This window comes from Cydia fagiglandana, chromosome 19 (assembly GCF_963556715.1).
Source record: "Cydia fagiglandana chromosome 19, ilCydFagi1.1, whole genome shotgun sequence".
NCBI lineage: Eukaryota > Metazoa > Arthropoda > Insecta > Lepidoptera > Tortricidae > Cydia > Cydia fagiglandana.
The window spans coordinates 8,063,477-8,083,567 of NC_085950.1; the positions used below are offsets into that span (position 1 = coordinate 8,063,477).

General features: G+C 42.5%; 1 protein-coding gene across 1 annotated transcript in view; it reads left to right on the forward strand.

Annotated features, from left to right (window-relative positions):
- Positions 1 to 20,091, forward strand: part of LOC134673781 (phosphoinositide 3-kinase regulatory subunit 4) — a 48,273-nt gene that overhangs the window by 24,385 nt on the left and 3,797 nt on the right. The window contains exons 16-28 of the mRNA XM_063531807.1: positions 4,774 to 4,908; positions 6,091 to 6,169; positions 7,246 to 7,322; positions 8,754 to 8,872; positions 10,182 to 10,276; positions 11,266 to 11,403; positions 12,681 to 12,756; positions 13,990 to 14,085; positions 14,990 to 15,112; positions 16,054 to 16,164; positions 17,800 to 17,863; positions 18,445 to 18,535; positions 18,890 to 19,045. Coding sequence (XP_063387877.1) covers positions 4,774 to 4,908; positions 6,091 to 6,169; positions 7,246 to 7,322; positions 8,754 to 8,872; positions 10,182 to 10,276; positions 11,266 to 11,403; positions 12,681 to 12,756; positions 13,990 to 14,085; positions 14,990 to 15,112; positions 16,054 to 16,164; positions 17,800 to 17,863; positions 18,445 to 18,535; positions 18,890 to 19,045 — 1,360 coding nt within the window. The remainder of the gene's footprint in view (positions 1 to 4,773; positions 4,909 to 6,090; positions 6,170 to 7,245; positions 7,323 to 8,753; positions 8,873 to 10,181; positions 10,277 to 11,265; positions 11,404 to 12,680; positions 12,757 to 13,989; positions 14,086 to 14,989; positions 15,113 to 16,053; positions 16,165 to 17,799; positions 17,864 to 18,444; positions 18,536 to 18,889; positions 19,046 to 20,091) is intronic.

Genomic DNA, 20,091 nt, shown 5'->3' on the forward strand with positions numbered 1-20,091 from the left:
CTCATACAGGTACGTAATATACAAGACACGAAGTGTGCGGTTTGATCGCTTGCGTGGCGAGTCTGCTCAACCCCATCGACGTGAACTGCAAGATATCGCCGCTGGTGTGGCCCCACCTCAAGCACAAGCTCATACAGGTACGTAATATACAAGACACGAAGTGTGCGGTTTGATCGCTTGCGTGGCGAGTCTGCTCAACCCTATTGACGTGAACTGCAAGATATCGCCGCTGGTGTGGCCCCACCTCAAGCACAAGCTCATACAGGTACGTAATATACAAGACACGAAGTGTGCGGTTTGATCGCTTGCGTGGCGAGTCTGCTCAACCCCATCGACGTGAACTGCAAGATATCGCCGCTGGTGTGGCCCCACCTCAAGCACAAGCTCATACAGGTACGTAATATACAAGACATGTAGTGTGCGGTTTGATCGCTTGCGTGGCCAGTCTGCTCAACCCCATCGACGTGAACTGCAAGATATCGCCGCTGGTGTGGCCCCACCTCAAGCACAAGCTCATACAGGTACGTAATATACAAGACACGAAGTGTGCGGTTTGATCGCTTGCGTGGCGAGTCTGCTCAACCCCATCGACGTGAACTGCAAGATATCGCCGCTGGTGTGGCCCCACCTCAAGCACAAGCTCATACAGGTACGTAATATACAAGACACGAAGTGTGCGGTTTGATCGCTTGCGTGGCGAGTCTGCTCAGCCCCATCGACGTGAACTGCAAGATATCGCCGCTGGTGTGGCCCCACCTCAAGCACAAGCTCATACAGGTACGTAATATACAAGACATGTAGTGTGCGGTTTGATCGCTTGCGTGGCCAGTCTGCTCAACCCCATCGACGTGAACTGCAAGATATCGCCGCTGGTGTGGCCCCACCTCAAGCACAAGCTCATACAGGTACGTAATATACAAGACATGTAGTGTGCGGTTTGATCGCTTGCGTGGCCAGTCTGCTCAACCCCATCGACGTGAACTGCAAGATATCGCCGCTGGTGTGGCCCCACCTCAAGCACAAGCTCATACAGGTACGTAATATACAAGACATGTAGTGTGCGGTTTGATCGCTTGCGTGGCCAGTCTGCTCAACCCCATCGACGTGAACTGCAAGATATCGCCGCTGGTGTGGCCCCACCTCAAGCACAAGCTCATACAGGTACGTAATATACAAGACATGTAGTGTGCGGTTTGATCGCTTGCGTGGCGAGTCTGCTCAACCCCATCGACGTGAACTGCAAGATATCGCCGCTGGTGTGGCCCCACCTCAAGTACAAGCTCATACAGGTACGTAATATACAAGACATGAAGTGTGCGGTTTGATCGCTTGCGTGGCGAGTCTGCTCAACCCTATTGACGTGAACTGCAAGATATCGCCGCTGGTGTGGCCCCACCTCAAGTACAAGCTCATACAGGTACGTAATATACAAGACACGAAGTGTGCGGTTTGATCGCTTGCGTGGCGAGTCTGCTCAACCCCATCGACGTGAACTGCAAGATATCGCCGCTGGTGTGGCCCCACCTCAAGCACAAGCTCATACAGGTACGTAATATACAAGACATGTAGTGTGCGGTTTGATCGCTTGCGTGGCCAGTCTGCTCAACCCCATCGACGTGAACTGCAAGATATCGCCGCTGGTGTGGCCCCACCTCAAGCACAAGCTCATACAGGTACGTAATATACAAGACACGAAGTGTGCGGTTTGATCGCTTGCGTGGCGAGTCTGCTCAACCCCATCGACGTGAACTGCAAGATATCGCCGCTGGTGTGGCCCCACCTCAAGCACAAGCTCATACAGGTACGTAATATACAAGACACGAAGTGTGCGGTTTGATCGCTTGCGTGGCGAGTCTGCTCAGCCCCATCGACGTGAACTGCAAGATATCGCCGCTGGTGTGGCCCCACCTCAAGCACAAGCTCATACAGGTACGTAATATACAAGACATGTAGTGTGCGGTTTGATCGCTTGCGTGGCCAGTCTGCTCAACCCCATCGACGTGAACTGCAAGATATCGCCGCTGGTGTGGCCCCACCTCAAGCACAAGCTCATACAGGTACGTAATATACAAGACATGTAGTGTGCGGTTTGATCGCTTGCGTGGCCAGTCTGCTCAACCCCATCGACGTGAACTGCAAGATATCGCCGCTGGTGTGGCCCCACCTCAAGCACAAGCTCATACAGGTACGTAATATACAAGACATGTAGTGTGCGGTTTGATCGCTTGCGTGGCCAGTCTGCTCAACCCCATCGACGTGAACTGCAAGATATCGCCGCTGGTGTGGCCCCACCTCAAGCACAAGCTCATACAGGTACGTAATATACAAGACATGTAGTGTGCGGTTTGATCGCTTGCGTGGCCAGTCTGCTCAACCCCATCGACGTGAACTGCAAGATATCGCCGCTGGTGTGGCCCCACCTCAAGCACAAGCTCATACAGGTACGTAATATACAAGACATGTAGTGTGCGGTTTGATCGCTTGCGTGGCGAGTCTGCTCAACCCCATCGACGTGAACTGCAAGATATCGCCGCTGGTGTGGCCCCACCTCAAGCACAAGCTCATACAGGTACGTAATATACAAGACATGTAGTGTGCGGTTTGATCGCTTGCGTGGCCAGTCTGCTCAACCCCATCGACGTGAACTGCAAGATATCGCCGCTGGTGTGGCCCCACCTCAAGCACAAGCTCATACAGGTACGTAATATACAAGACACGAAGTGTGCGGTTTGATCGCTTGCGTGGCCAGTCTGCTCAACCCTATTGACGTGAACTGCAAGATATCGCCGCTGGTGTGGCCCCACCTCAAGCACAAGCTCATACAGGTACGTAATATACAAGACACGAAGTGTGCGGTTTGATCGCTTGCGTGGCGAGTCTGCTCAACCCCATCGACGTGAACTGCAAGATATCGCCGCTGGTGTGGCCCCACCTCAAACACAAGCTCATACAGGTACGTAATATACAAGACACGAAGTGTGCGGTTTGATCGCTTGCGTGGCGAGTCTGCTCAACCCCATCGACGTGAACTGCAAGATATCGCCGCTGGTGTGGCCCCACCTCAAGCACAAGCTCATACAGGTACGTAATATACAAGACACGAAGTGTGCGGTTTGATCGCTTGCGTGGCGAGTCTGCTCAACCCCATCGACGTGAACTGCAAGATATCGCCGCTGGTGTGGCCCCACCTCAAGCACAAGCTCATACAGGTACGTAATATACAAGACACGAAGTGTGCGGTTTGATCGCTTGCGTGGCGAGTCTGCTCAACCCCATCGACGTGAACTGCAAGATATCGCCGCTGGTGTGGCCCCACCTCAAACACAAGCTCATACAGGTACGTAATATACAAGACACGGAGGTGTATGTGTGTGTATTTATTGTAGTAGCTACAATAGTATAGGGTACTTGATTGTATTTAAAATAAATTATTTTGCACCTTTCATGAAATGAATCACCAGAAGATTAATAGAGAAACGTAGACAGCAGTTATTTTTAGACACACTTTATATTTTAAAACCCGTATAAAACTACAAAGAGTAGGTAATTTGATTGTGACGTCACATGCGAAATCGTTTTGACAGTTCGAAAAAAGAAACTGATTTGATTTTTCTAATAAAATAGATCATTATAGGGTACATCGCCAATTACTAGCCACCCCCCAATTACTGGCCACTTAATTTGATTTCTATTTATAGGTGAACAAAGTTCATTTTAGTATATAAGGTACGAAAATCCAATTATTAGCCAGTTTTCAATTACTGGCCACCTATTCCAAAAATGAATTCTATTTACAGATAAATAAAACTCATTTTCAGTATAAGGAAAATGGCCAGTAACTGAAATTTATCCACAACCCACTCGTTCAATAACTGGCCGCCTCTTACAAAAATGAGTTCTATTCACCTATACACAGAATTCATTTTAGTATAGGTGGCCAGTAATTGAAAACTGGCTAATAATTGGCGATGTACCCTATATGCTTTTTAAATTATATTTACTTGTCCTAATAATAGCTTGGCTTCTTGTCTTTTTAGGGTTCCGTACCCAAAGTATAAAAACGGGACCCTATTAACAAGACTTCACCGTCCGTCACCAGGCTGTATCTCATGAACCGTGATAGCTAGACAGTTGAAATTTTCACAGATTATGTATTTCTGTTGCCGCTACAACAACAAATACTAAAAACGGAATAAAATAAATATTTAAGAGCCAACAGGAGTGGTCATTACTCCATACACACGTACTCGAGTGTTTCCTCCGTAGGTTTTGATGCTAGAGCAATGATTTTTTCAACACAGATTAATATTTTCAATATCTGTGTCGGACCGTTTTGCTTTTTTTGATATTTTTGTTTTTTAAGGCGCTAGAGCCCTTCAAAAATGGCCAAAATGGCCTCATTCACTATGCCGCAATGACAGGCGTAGTATTCAAAACTGATATCAATTAGCCAAAAAGCAAAACGGTCCGACACAGATAATTTCATAATCATTTAGATTTCCAAATTTGGTTACGATTGGTTGTTTTGGAGGAGGAAACAATCGAGTACAAAACCTCATTTTTTGAGATTTTTACGCGGGAATTTTCGGCTTGTTCTTATCTCACTAGTTTTAGGAGCCGCTTCCGTTAGCGAGACGGGTATATTTACCTAAAATATTTAAAACTCAGCTCCTGTTTCGTCTTAAGTGGGGCTCCCATACAACAAACGTGGTTTTTTTGTCGTTTTTTGCGTCCGACTCGCACTGGACCATTTTTTTTTTGCTTGCTCCCCAGGTGGATAGAGCCGAGCTGCTATTGGAGAGTCTAGAGGAGCCCATTCCTAGGAAAGTGTTGGATGCGGTATTACGTCACGGAGATGTGGATCGGCTGGTGCAGACTCTTAGAGAAAGGCGGACTGCGAGACTCAAGGTTCGTATCTGACTTTGGTCGCCGACTAAACAAACATCGCGTTATGAAGCGTTTACGAAATAAGTTTTTGGCAAAAATTTCATTTTTGGTACAAGCTTTTATCGCTGACTGTACTTTTCTTTCCACAGGCAACTAATACTCATCGAGACAATTCTAAAAACCCCTGATACAATTAGGTTGCGTTGTTTTATCACAGAGTTCCTATGGCCACCTCCGGTCTCCATCATCAGATCAGCTCGATGACACCATAATATTGCATTGTCACCAGACTTACGTATGTATGCAAAATTTCAGCTCAATCGGAAACCGGAAAGTGGATCAAATTTAACTTGCTAGATTTGATTACAGACATACAGACAGACAACGGTCAGGTGAAAGTAAATAAAAGCTTGTAAAAAGGGAGATCGCTAGAGTTATAGGGACCGTGCGCGTTGGAGGGTCTGCCATCTTGTGGCCTGAATTGGAAACATATGTGCACATGTTGCACATGTACATTGCCAAAGCAAGTGCTACCATCTACCGTTCTCGTCGGTGCGTTACCTTGTATATTATAGTAGGTTCTGCCATCTTGTGGGCTACATCGGAAGCATAAACGACACATTTACGCCTCGCGCCAAAAATCTGACGGCTCCTATGCTGCCCCCTATTATTCGTGTACGGGGCCTTTAGTCTGTATCTATATTTAAATAAAAGTAAACAAGCATTTTGTACATTTTCAGTTACCTAGTTAGGGTAATTCGCCAGTAACAGGCCGGTTTCAGTAAGAACTAAAAATGAATTCTATTCACCTATAAACAGAATTCATTTTAGTATAAGGCGGCTAGTTATTGAAGGATGGCCAGTTATTGAAACCTTATACATACTATGAACTCTGTTTATAGGTGAATAGAATTCTAGTCCGAATTAATCTTTGTTATTTTTTGTTAATGGATGGTTGGACTAGACTCCTTTTTGAAGGAGTGGCCAGACACAGCATTAGAAAGAGATCTGTGGAGAGATTGGGGGGAAGCCTTTGCCCAGCTGTGGGACACGTAATGGTAACATTCCATTTCTAACCGCAGCTGCACTACCGGTACTGAACGCGTCGCTGTCATTGTCAATTACCATAGTAAAATGAACAGTAGTGCAGCTGTCGTTGGAAATGGACTGTCACCTTAAGGCTCCAAATTTTTTTTATTGTAGGTGAAGCAAGGTGTGATGCCGCAGTACAGTGAGATGGGGCCACAACTCAGGAACCTCTTCAGAAGATTGGCTTCCGACGGTAATACATTTTGCACAATATCCTGATGAACACATGTTGTATGTAAACCCTCTATTATAGTACAAAGAACTACAGAAAATGAACTTTTCAAACTAAACTAAAAAAAACATCAAAGTTCTGAGAACTTTGAATAATTTTACGGTTTAGACTCGCTTGTTTTTAGTCACTCGCGCGACATGTTTCGGAGAGCCTAGGTCTCCTTTCTCAAGCATTAACAGTCGCATGTCGCGCGAGTGACTAAAAACAAGTGAGTCTAAACCGTAAAATTATTCAATGTTAGTATGTCTCACAACAGCTTAAATTCGATTCTGAGAACTTTTTCATATTTATGGAAGCTGCTTGAACATTTGTATGTCTGGGATAAAAAGATCCTGTATCCAAATTTTTAGGCTAGCTTTAAGTCAAATTTCACCAATTCTGTCCTTGCTTGATTTACGAAAAAATATCCAAATGTACAAATTTTCATATTTTATACCGTTAAACGAGCAATTATTGTTTATTTCGGGGATCTCGGAAACGGCTCTAACGATTTCGATGAATTTTACTTCATGGGGGGTTTTCGGGGGCGATAAATCGATCTAGGTAGGTCTTATCTCTGGGAAAACGCGCATTTTTGAAGTTATCCGACCGAAGGTCAGGTTTTCCCAAGGTCCTACTTAAAGTACTTATTCAGTTCGATGAAATTTAAATCAAATTCAATTGAAACAGAGTCGCATTTGTTTTGTTTCGCTTATTTTTCTAACAGAACCAAAATCAACTCTATTCCCTGCACTAAAGGTTCAAATTTCTGTGGCAAATTATGGGTTTTTAATTTGTATAGCTGGGCCTTAGGAGGATATATATTATCTATAAGGGGCTGTCCATAAATTACGTCATCGATTTTTGAGGATTTTTGACCCCCCCCCCCCTGTAATCATCCAAAAATCATGCTTCAAATGACCCCATTTCCTCCTACTTCGTCATCCGATGTCCAGACCCCCCCCCCTAATTTGAAATAACGTAATTTATGAATAGCCCCTAATACAATTAGGATTGGAAATATATTGAGGCTTAATTTGATAGTTTTGTTTACCCAGGTATGACGGAACAGGTTGAGAACCAGCTACTGGCCATGAGCGCTCATCTCATCAAGATACAAGGCTCCTCCACACAGGTAGAATAACTTAAATAGTTTACAAGGGGGCAAAGTTGTTGTTTAACCGCTCGTGCTAATATTGACACCCGAGCAAGCGAAAGATTCCAAAATTGAACCACGAGCGTAGCGAGTGGTTCGAAAAATGGAATCTTGAGCGTTGCGAGGGTTTCAAAGCACGAGGGTTAAACAAAATTTGCCCCCGAGTGAAACACAACAATTTTGACCACACCAACCCGAAGCAAATATTAAATGGAAAATATCAAACAAAATCAAATCCAAATGAATGTTATTAAATATGTATCATTCAAAATCATAATTTAAAAGTCAATTCTACCAGCAAACATAAGAAAACAACTCAAAATTTGCATTTGATTACTTTGCCTCGCATGTGAATAAAGTGCAACTTTGCTATCCGTTTTTGAAGTGCAAAGTAAGCCTTTCCGAGCTGGTGTGGTGAAAAGTAAATTGAAACACAGGGCTATGCTCGGAGTTTCTCTACGTGATCGAATCAGAAATGAGGAGACCCGTAGACGAACTAAAGTCACCGACATAGCCCACCGGATTAGCAAGCTGAAGTGGCAATGGGCGGGCCACATTGCGCGCAGAGAACATGGCCGATGGGGTGCATGTGAAGAAGTGCTCGAGTTGAGACTAGGGATGCCACGAATATTCGGCAACTATTCGGTATTCGGCCTATTCGGCCACTTTGCCGAATATTCGGTATTCGGCCGGATATTGCCTACTATTCGGCCGGATATTGCCTACTATTCGGCCGAATACCGAATACCTGTTGCACCTACCTAAAAAGAAAAAATACACAAAAAAATAACCAAAAACTAGGTATATAATGTATTCTTGGAAAGTTAGTTAAATACAATGGTACGTTTTTGAGCATTTGTTGATTACAGAATATTTTATTTTTATCGTGGGTCTGATTTGATTGACTCTAACTACATTAAATGATTCTGTTCAACATAAAAATATATGTTGGCAATCGTTGTGATTTGTTGGCGAACAGTTTTCATAATAATCGTGACTCAAAATGTTCGCATTTCATGCCAAATATTCGGTCGCCGAATATTCGGTATTCGGCCGAGAGGTGGGGCCGAATATTCGGTATTCGGTATTCGGCCAAATTCACTATTCGGAGCATCTCTAGTTGAGACCACGGACTAGCAAGCGCAGCGTAGGACGTCCACCCACAAGATGTAGGCTATAACTTAGGGTGGTATTCCACCTTACCAATTTCTCCGTCGAATGTGTATTGCGTCTCACATTTTGCTTAATGAGAGAGTGAGAGGCAATGACATTATTGCATTATTATTGTATTGCGTCTCACATTATGCTTAATGAGAGAGTGAGAGGCAATGACATTATTGCATTATTATTGTATTGCGTCTCACATTATGCTTAATGAGAGAGTGAGAGGCAATGACATTATTGTTTCAGCACATAACGGACGCACCGGGTCGTCTCTCACTGACCGGAAGTAACATTTCACGCTCCGTACAACTCGATACGGGAGGCGACGCCATGCCCATTGACAAGATGTATGCGTCACAGAACAGGTATTTATTTCAGATGATATACAGTCAGCAGCAGAAGTTGCTAAGCGGGCGAGGTGTTCAAAATGAGCTTGACGCGACTTTATTGTTAAGAGTATAAAAGCGTGCCAAGGTAATTTTGAACACCTCCCCCGCTTAGCAATTTCTGCTGCTGACTGTACATATGTACTTATAGAGATAATTACATACTTATATACATATAGTCCGTTTTTTTTAGCATTAGAAAGAACTTCGCAGAAGTAAGCTTGTGGTTCCAAATCCGGCACTTTTAGCGGTAATAATTTGAAGTAAATTATATGTATTGACCATGCTACATTAGATAATTCAATAATTATTAACAATTCAAGAGCCTGATAAAAACTGTACGCTTACTTCTGTGGATTTCTTTCTAATGCTAAAAAAAACGAACTATAGGAAACACCCATGACTCAGGAACGAATATCTGCGTTCATCACACAAATAAATGCCCTTACCGGGATTCAAACCCGGGACCATCGCTTCACAGGCAGGGTCACTATCCACTAGGCCAGACCGGTCGTCAAATTTAAGTAACTATTATTTTATTACGGCTGCGTTCGTGGCCCACAAATGGTCTCGCCGGAAGGTCAGCGCTGACTTCCGGGTCAGTATTATGCTGAGGCGAGCCCATTTCGTGGTAAACTTTAACGCTTACCAGTTTTATTAATATTTGTAGTTTTTAGGGTTCCGTACCCAAAGGGTAAAACGGGACCCTATTACTAAGACTTCGCTGTCCGTCCGTCCGTCCGTCCGTCCGTCCGTCCGTTCGTCCGTCTGTCACCAGGCTGTATCTTACGAACCGTGATAGCTAGACAGTTGAAATTTTCACAGATGATGTATTTCTGTTGCCGCTATAACAACAAATACTAAAAACAGAATAAAATAAAGATTTAAATGGGGCTCCCATACAACAAACGTGATTTTTGACCAAAGTTAAGCAACGTCGGGCGTGGTCAGTACTTGGATGGGTGACCGTTTTCTTTTTGCATTTTTTCCGTTTTTTTTTTTTGCTTTATGGTACGGAACCCTTCGTGCGCGAGTCCGACTCGCACTTGCCCGGTTTTTTAGTTATACTCTTGTATGTAATCTTAGTTTTAAGTTTATCACGAATAAAATGAGTCATGGGTGTTTTCTATGTATGTAATGTATTTATCTATATAAGTATGTATATCGTCACCTAGCACCCATAGTACAAGCTTTGCTTAGTTTGGGGCTAGGTTGATCTGTGTAAGATGTCCCCAATATTTATTTATTTATTTAAAATGCTTGAATCTGATTCGGATTATTTGACCAGGAGGACCCACAAAACGTCGACATCGCAAGAGCCACACATGAACACAGAGTGGCAACACATGTTCGGACAAGGACACGATCCTACTTCGATAAGAGGTAACTATAAATGTTGTTTCAACTTGACTGAGCGCCACTTGCACCATCCCACTAACCCGGCGTTAACCGGTTAAACCGTCAGCCCAGTGTCAAACTGTACTGGTAACCATGGTAACTCCAGGTTTAACCGATTAACCCCAGGTTAGTGGGATGCTTTTGACAGCGAGCCATGGAACGTAGTATTCTGAGCGTGAAATTAACCGATCGCATTAAAAATACAATACTACGTTCCAAAACTGGAATAACTGATGTAGCTGAAACTGCCGCCAAGCTCAAATGGGATTGGGCAGGACACGTCAGCCGTATGCCGGAAGACCTGTGGGCCAAAACAGCCACCCGTTGGGTCCCACAAATTGTAAGGCGTCACGGTAGACCTCGTCGGAGATGGCGGGACGAGCTTGACGCTTTTGACAGACTGGTGGGAGACTTCTGAGGATAGGGATACGTGGAAGAATAAGAGGGAGGCCTTTGCCCAACAGTGGGACAATATAGGCTAATAATAATAATAGTGGGATGCTGCAAGTGGCCCTTATAAGGCCCCCCCCACATCTAGCGTCTTTCGAGCGACGGCGTCTGTCGGCGTCTGGTCAGCGCTTTGGAAAATGACGTCGCTGCGCAGTTGCGTCGACGTTGCATCGACGTTGCGTCGAGCGCGGCCATACAGTTGTAGACGCCGACGCTCGAAAGACGCTAGATGTGGGGGGGCCCTAAGTTATACCAGGCGTGGCTCACTCAGCTATTTCGTCGCGTCGCTACAAGTACATGCGGCCCACACTAATTTTGGTGTCTAGCAGTAGTGGTTGCCGCGCGCCGCTACGGAACGGACGATTGCTCGCGCGCCACTTTGCGGCCATATCTGTCGTAATAGACGCGTTTTCTTAAAGAGTGAACCTTCTCCAGTGGCGAACACAAATCAAAATATTTACATAATAAAACAATTTGATATGTTCGCAAAGAGTAGTATTCTTATATTTTTTTGTCTTTCCCAGCGTCAGAGTCTGTCTCTGTCTCCCAAGCCCCACAGCAGTCCCAAGCTGCGTCCAGTAGTAACATGGGGCAGCTGGGGCGACAGAGCGCCTCCATACCCACACACTCGCAGATGGGACACAGCGCGAGCTACGTTCAATGTAAGTAAAGGCCAGTCCAGACGGGATGATCAAGTCGACCGATTTGATCTGAAAAGAAATTGGCGTCAATCTCCAATTTAATCACCAATTTTAGATTTATAGTGATATTAGAGCGCTCTAAATTAAAAAGATGCCCCCAAAAACGAATGTTACAGTTAGCGTCACAAATTGGTATTCTAGCGTCCGCGCCTCCATTTTATTGGTAGGTAATATCAGTCATAATTGGCGGTCGAAACCGGCGAGTCAAATTGAAGTTTGCATCCGTCAGTAAGGTTTGTCTCGATACTCCATCCACGGTAGATTTTATATAACAATAGAATATCTTTTAACAACAACTTAAGAAACTTATTACATATTCACGACCGAAGGAAGTGTTTTAAATGGGATCCTATCTCGTCGCATAATAATTGATTGTCATAATGTAATGTTACGCATAAATTTCTTTTCGCATATTTTTAGGGTTCCGTACCCAAAGGGTAAAACGGGACCCTATTACTAAGACTTCGCTGTCCGTCCGTCCGTCCGTCCGTCCGTCCGTCCGTCTGTCACCAGGCGTATCTCACGAACCGTGATAGCTAGACAGTTGAAATTTTCACAGATGATGTATTTCTGTTGCCGCTATAACAACAAATACTAAAAACAGAATAAAATAAAGATTTAAATAGGGCTCCCATACAACAAACGTGATTTTTAACCAAAGTTAAGCAACGTCGGGAGTGGTCAGTACTTGGATGGGTGACCGTTTTTTTGCTTTTTTTTTGTTTTTTTTTTGCATTATGGTACGGAACCCTTCGTGCGCGAGTCCGACTCGCACTTGCCCGGTTTTTCTCCAGCTGAAACAGAAAGTATTTTCGAAAATATTTTGCATAGGTTGTGTAGAATAGGGTAGGTTAGGTTAGGTTTGTGTTATAATTTTTCAGGAATGTTAATATTTCCAACACAATAACAATTATGCGAAATGAGTTTTATGCGCAACATTACATTAGGACAATCAATTATTATGCGACCCAATACGGACCCGTTTTAAATCGACATGAGTTGCGAAAGTTTTAAGGGTCCGCCGGACGGTATTGGCCTGTCAGTTAGAACAAAATTTTGACAGTTCCGAACAAATGACAGGCCGATACCGTCCGGCGGACTGTTAATCAGTGGGCCCCTTTACAGTACATACATTTTCGGCCTTTAAATTTTCGCCATAGTTACGTAATGTGCTATCAATTTAGAGTTATTATTTAATATGTTGTAACAATATTATAATATGTTGGTGACGATCACAGATAGCATGGCGCCGTGTCGCGTCGAACTGCGGAATTTGACAGCGAGGATGCAACAGAAATTTCTCAAGTCGTTAAGGTAAAAAATAATCAATTTTGGAGCATTCCACGGGCTGTCCCGTACAAACGCATTTTATTTCCTGTGTTGCGACTTTTTTTTCGGCATTTAAAGTAGCCAATTATTTTTCTGCGCATAATTTTGACCATTTGTCATAGAAAAGGAAACTCTTGTACTTGCAAGTCTTCAGAAAATCGCGTTTGTACGGGACAAATGGTAGACAATTTCATGGAATGCTCCTTTTATAGTTTGCCAAAGGACTGTCTCTTTTCAAACATAGATAGGGAGAATCATGCTATCTTTGTCTTAAATTAGTACTCGCACTCAAAAGAAAAAGATGAGTATAGTTTTTTTAGACCAACTATAACTCATTGACCGCCACTGTCGGCCATAGCCTACGAAGCCCTATAAGTCCAGAGGGCCTACCGCCAACCACGTTCGAAGTGTTGCCTCCCTGTCAACCTTACGGACAAATTTACAAGTGCGATAAAGAGGCAACACGTCGAACGTGGTTCGCGGTAAGCCCTCTGGTTGCACCGTATAAAATAATATTCACCATGCTGGTAAAGGCTCTCTTGATTGTCCACAAACTGATGAGATAGATGCAGTTTATCCACATGTGTGGCAAAGTAATCAAATGCAGATTTTGAGTTATTTCCTTATGTTAGCTGGTAGAATTGACTTTGAATGATAAATATTTAATAACATTTATTTTGAATCGATTTTGTTTGATATTTTGCAGTTAGTATTTTCCTTGCGTTGGTGTGGTGAAAAAAGTTGTGTTTCACTGGGTAGCAATCTTTGTTTAACCACTTCCACTTCTCGTATCACTCGCTACGCTCGTAACTTTGGAATCTTTCGCTTGCTCGGGTATCAATATTAACACGAGAGGTTAAACAACAACTTTGTTGTTTGGTATTAATATTTTTATGGACATGTAATTGTTTCGTATATATATATATATATGTATATGTCTTTGCACCTAATGCATCACATTGTATTAAGTTATGTTCCTAGGGTTAGCTACTTCTTTTAAGTCTCGTCGTCATGTACATTTTATCTTAGTTTGACTACCATTTCATATGTATCTCTCAGTTACTTAAAGGTTAGCTGGAAGAGATCCCTTAACGGGATAAGTTCGCCTTTGTACACATTGTATTCTCTCTGTGTTATGTACTTGTTTTGTGCAATAAAGTGTTTACTACTACTACTACTTTGCCCCCTTGTAAAACAAATAATGATTGTTGTTTGCAGGTCGAATGATGACAGCATGGATAATTGCGACGAGGTCCGCCCGCCTTCCTCGTGGCGGCCCGGCAACCAGCTGCTGGCGTACTTGCATGAGCACAAGTCAGTTTAACTACTCTTTAACAACTTTCTTTTTTTAGGGTTCCGTACCCAAGGGTAAAACGGGACCCTGTTACTAAGACTTTGCTGTCCGTCCGTCCGTCCGTCTGTCTGTCACCAGGCTGTATCTCACGAACCGTGATAGCTAGACAGTTGAAATTTTCACAGGTGATGTATTTCTGTTGCCGCTATAACAACAAATACTAAAAACAGAATAAAATAAAGATTTAAATGGGGCTCCCATACAACAAACGTGATTTTTGACCAAAGTTAAGCAACGTCGGGAGTGGTCAGTACTTGGATGGGTGACCGTTTTTTTTTTTTGCTTTTTTTTTGTTTTTTTTTTTGCATTATTCGAGTGCGAGTCCGACTCGCACTTGCCCGGTTTTTAGGACTATAGGGAGCGTGCGTGAACCGTAGGGGGCAGCACAGGAGCTCAGTGTTTAGGCGCAGTGTAAATGTCAAGGTTAGGTTTCCGATTTAAACCATAACATGGCAGACCCTCCAACGCGCACGTTCCCTTATAGTAGCAATGAGGTTTGGATTGTGGGTTTTTAAATAAATAATTAAAAAATAAAATAATAATTTAGCCTATATACGTCCCACTGCTGGGCACAGGCCTCCTCTCAAGCACGAGAGGGCTTGGGCTATAGTTCCCACGCTAGCCCAATGCGGAATGGGGACTTCACATACACCTTTGAATTTCTTCGCAGATGTATGCAGGTTTCCTCACGATGTTTTCCTTTTGAATAAATAAATAAAATAAAAATAATTCCGTAATAGACAATAAGGAATCCATATGGCATATAAAAATAATTAATTATTAAATTAAAAAAAATACAATCAATTCTGAATGTGGTCTTCAATGTATTATCTGTCACGTTTTGACGTTTTGTTCACAATACAGGGCTCGCGTGACCCAGCTGGTGACGTTGCCGGGCCAAAAGAACCTCTTCGGTTCCTGTTCTGACGATGGAACCGTGAGACTATGGGACGCTAACCGTCTCGCCCAGCACGCCTATGTCAATAAGTAAGTACTTATCTTAACCTTAGACACAGAATATGTAATAATACTATAGTTCGTTTTTTTGCATTAGAAATAAGGTAAACAATCTTGATGTGTCTTATAATTGAAAAACACATTTTAAAAATAAGTTACGTCAAATATGTAACAATTATGAATCTAATACGATCATTTATATTCTTCTGCTTTCATAAGTAATAGTTAAAAAGCGTATTTCAATTAAAAGACATGTCAAAATCGCTTACCTTCTTCCAAGTTCTTTCTAATGCTAAAAAAAACGAACTATAGACACAGAATATGTAATAATACTACCGTCACAAAATAAAGAATAGTACTAGGTACAGAAGCCTCACTCTCTTACAAAACGCGTCTTTTACGATCAGGACATATATGGCCGCTAGGTGGCGACAGCGCCACGCGCGGCTTATGGCTAGCCACCAAAATTGGGGGTCGAACGGATGTACTTTTAGCTACCTGTAGCAAAGCGACGAAATCGCGGAGTGAGACACGCCTGATTGTAGGCACCTTGACTTTGCTTCAGATCATGTACAAACTTATTTAATTGTGACAGTAGATATTTGTCTTGAAATAGCAACGATTCAGAATGTAAACAAACAAGATGGCTGTATTCACGCAATTTTGGAATTATTCGAAAATAGTGTTGCTAACCCGCGTTTTTTCAAATTTCCCGCCTTTTGCTAATGGCAAGATTTGCTTGACAGTGCCAGTTGCACCAACCACATTTGACAGACTGATCAACGTCAGCCGGCGCGCCCCGGCGCTATACTATGAAACTTTCCATACATAAAAATTTTGCGAACTCTTTAACGATACGAACAGTTTGGTGCAACCGACCCTAAGATAGTAGTGCGACACACAAATCAAAATATTAAATAATTAAAATGTTGTATAAATAAATTGTTTTTATGAATTTCATTTGCTACCAGATCAAAAGCGATGTACAACCGTGGCGCCGGCCCAGTGATCTCAATGGCGGCCTGCGAGGGCGGGCAGTCTTTCGTCGCCGCCACCCAGGAGGGCTCCATATTTGTACTCAGGTTAGTTTACTACACATACAAAACATCCTCCAGCCTGAGCATAGTCGCGCTACCCCCTCTGCCACGCATACGGCAATTTTACTCCATGTTCGAGTCGAAAGAGCCTTTGTGTGACGTCCGTGTCTTTGAACGGACCAATCACGCCACGGGACTTCGCTCACCTCGTCCCGCGCATTTTGGCATCATGTTGCATGAAATAATTGCTCTAAACTCAGTCTATAGAATTCCTAGTCTATACTTTACTACAAAAATCTTACTTGGAACCTAAAATGCTCTAGTGTAGAAACGTATTATCTTCTGCACACCTTTTAGAACAACAATGATGTTCTTTCAGAGCATGAGAAATGAAAATAATTATGCACTATATCTGTAGTCAGGTTTGACCTGTCGTATATGTATCATAAGGACCCTGGCCGATTTTTTCTACTCTAGGTATACGGCACAACTGAGGCTTGAACCCACAAATTTAGACCACCTAAAACATACGAAATGTTATACTCCGTGCATTTGTATTTGCTTTATTTGACACATGTCACTCACAACAGCAATACAACGTAAAATGTCTTGCACATGGAAATCACAAAGGAAGACAATGGCACTGCGAACGTTTACGTTCTACGTCATTTTTTTTAATTTTAGGGTTGGCCGTTATGAATCGGTAGTCGTCTAAATAAATCGATATGATTTTTTTATTTTTCTTTTAATAAAAATAATGAAAAGGTGGATAATTAAACTCTAAATATGGATATATTTATCGTCACCTAACAGACAACAAATTTGACACAGAAATAAGATAAAGAAACTTTAAAATAGATCCCCAGTTAGTTTCAATTTTGACTATAGGTGCGACCTACTCGGTCGGTGTATTAAATGCATATACCTTGCGGGAAAACCATATAATTCTAGCTTTATTTAAATCTCAAATAAAAATTTATTATACGTCACAATTCGATACCTCAGTCTAGGTGCCATCCAATCGTAATCGCTTGCTGTGACAATCGCTTTTTGTTAGTTACAACTCTATAAACGTCAGCCATAATAATAAAAAATAAAACTTGAGAGACTCGCTAGGTGGTTGGATCAAGGGACAGATGCAGAAGGCGGTGATCTTGGACACGGCGCGGATAGTCCGCCGGTTCCTCTCTCTGCAGCCCTGACCACCGGTAGCTTGGGCCTTGCCCCGCTGCTGGCGGCACCCTAGGTTAGGTTTTTTTATAATGTGTTTATATGTATTTTTTATTGTTTTGTAAGTGTTTTTATATTTTACTTTTATATTCATATTATAAAAACCTAGCCTAAGAAGAATGATGAATAAAGGTAAAAAAAAAAATCAGATTCCTGAGATCCATAGATTGTTAGTTACAAGACACTTATAAAACTACATTAGTGAACTTAAATCATAAATAAAAATACTTATTTTCTAGGTCGTAAGATAATGTGTCAAATAACGCAAATAAGGCCCACTTGCACAAAATCCACTAACCCGGGGTTAGCCGGTTAAACCTGTCGTAACCATGGTTACCAGTACAATTTGACACTAGGTTAACGGTTTAACCGCTTAATCCCGGGTTAGTGGAATGGTGCAAGTGGGCCTAAGAATGAACGGAGTATAACTTAACGTTTCTTTTATTACAGACCAGACTCCGGCTCATCGCGCATGACACTGTCGCAGTGCCGGCAGCTTGAGATGGGCGCGGAGGTACCTGTTTTCATTTTATTATTTACTAGCTTTTGCCTGCGACTTCGTCTGCGTGGAATTAGTGACAGCACCTAGGCAATTCATCAACTCTTTTAATTCAAACTAGAACGATTCAAATTAGATATCATGACTATGTACATTGTCATTATTATATTTTGGAGCCAAATAAAACAGTAAATTCATTAATTACGCTTTATTCAGCGCTACACTAAATGTGTCCGTTACATGACATTAATGACAGTTCATATCTCAGTGTTCCCACAGTAAATACTATGACAGCTTATCACAATAATGTACATTCATACTCTGTATCTTTAGGTATTTAAATAAAAGTGAACGAAATCTACCCTCTAATAGATCGTTAAACCAGATGAGGGTAGATGAAAACATTACATGATCAAATAATGTAGGTTAAAGTCAGGTCGTTCAGTGACTGATCCAGGCGGTTTTGTATATGGTTGGTTAACCAATAAATGTTATAACTACCCGAAAATGTACAAATCGTTTGTTTACTTTTATTTAAATACCTAAAGATACAGACTATAGTCTCAGGAGGTTATAAATCTCCTATTGTATTGTAGGGCGGGTGCTGCTGCGTGACGTGTGCTGGCGGCGTCGTGGCGTACTGCACGCTATATGCCACCGTCGTCGGCTGGGATCTGAGAGCTCCAGGTCAGGCCGAATCTTAATTCTGAACATAATGACTTAAAACAATATGTTGAATGCGAAGTTTTAAGATGGCAAGATTAAAAAATACTCAATAAAGTATTAACTTCGTAAAAGGTGCTGCGTTACTAATTGGTGCCGTGACCAGGGTATCTATCTATTATATATACTTGTTAGAACGTGACATGCATGGTGACCGGCGATAAAAATGCGACCGTGCTACAACCGCTGGTTTAGATTGATCTTGAAATAGGTCGTTTTACAATTTGGTGATGACTGACCAGGATAACTTATTATACTTGGTTTCCTCTGGTTTACAAGTTCTGTACGATCTGCCATTTACATCTATGTTATATATAGGCAACGCATGGAAGCTCCAAGGCGACCTGAAACAGGGCGTGTACACGTGCATGTACACTCGAGGCGGGTACCTGTGTGCGGGTACCTCCAGCGGCGCCATATGCGTGTGGGACCTGCGCTTCCAGCTCCCTATCACTTCTGTGCGACATCCTAATTGTAAGTATAAGGGCTCATTTACATCGATGTTATATATAGGCAACACATGGAAGCTCTAAGGCGACCTCAAACAGGGCGTGTACACGTGCATGTACACGCGGGGCGGGTACCTGTGTGCGGGTACCTCCAGCGGTGCTATATGCGTGTGGGACCTGCGCTTCCAGCTGGTCACTTCTGTGCGACATCCTAATTGTAAGTATAAGGGCTCATTTAGACGATGCGACTCGCATGCTAGTTTCATTACATTGCGGTTTTTGACCGGTCTGTTGAATTGGACGTAACCAACAGTCCGTAACTAAAATAGCATGCGAGTTCGCGCGCCGTCTAAATCAGCCCTAACATTGTTCACAGATATTTTTATTAAATAAATCATTATTTTTAATAAGACATCACGTATATTTACACAGTAATATCTGGGAGACGGAAAACATATAAACTCAAAAATGTGAGTTTTTTTTCGCCCCCGAAAACGTCTATATAGCAAATTTCATCGAAATCGTTATAGCCGTTTCCTAGATCCCCGACCGAATAACTATGCAAATAGTTATTCTATCAAAATAATCGGCTCTGAGCGTATTTACACTATTTACCCAAATAAAAATTGGCCTTGACCACTGTTGACCCCTAAAATACACGTGATTTTGCATAGGGGGGGGGGGCATAGTTGTCAAATTTAGTCTTTGAACTACAATTACAGCGTTTCCGTTTTAAAAGGACGCCATTTTAAAATTTTTACTCACAGGTTCGATCGTGTTAATAATGTAATTCGATAATAGGGGATATTACTGCAATGTTTTGCCGCCAGAGTGCAGCATTACCGACTCTAGTAAATTCATAGACTAATTTATACATACTGTGCTTTAAACAGTTTTTTCACAAGTTTTCTCAGACGGTTTGTTACGAGTAACAAGGGTTTACCGCGGTAAACACGAAAATCGAAATTTAGTTATCTGCCTTTCGATACGGCAGAAACCGAACTGTCGTGTTTCACGGTAGGCCATGTGATTGACGTAGTGACGCATGATGTGTCATTGATGTTTGTTTAC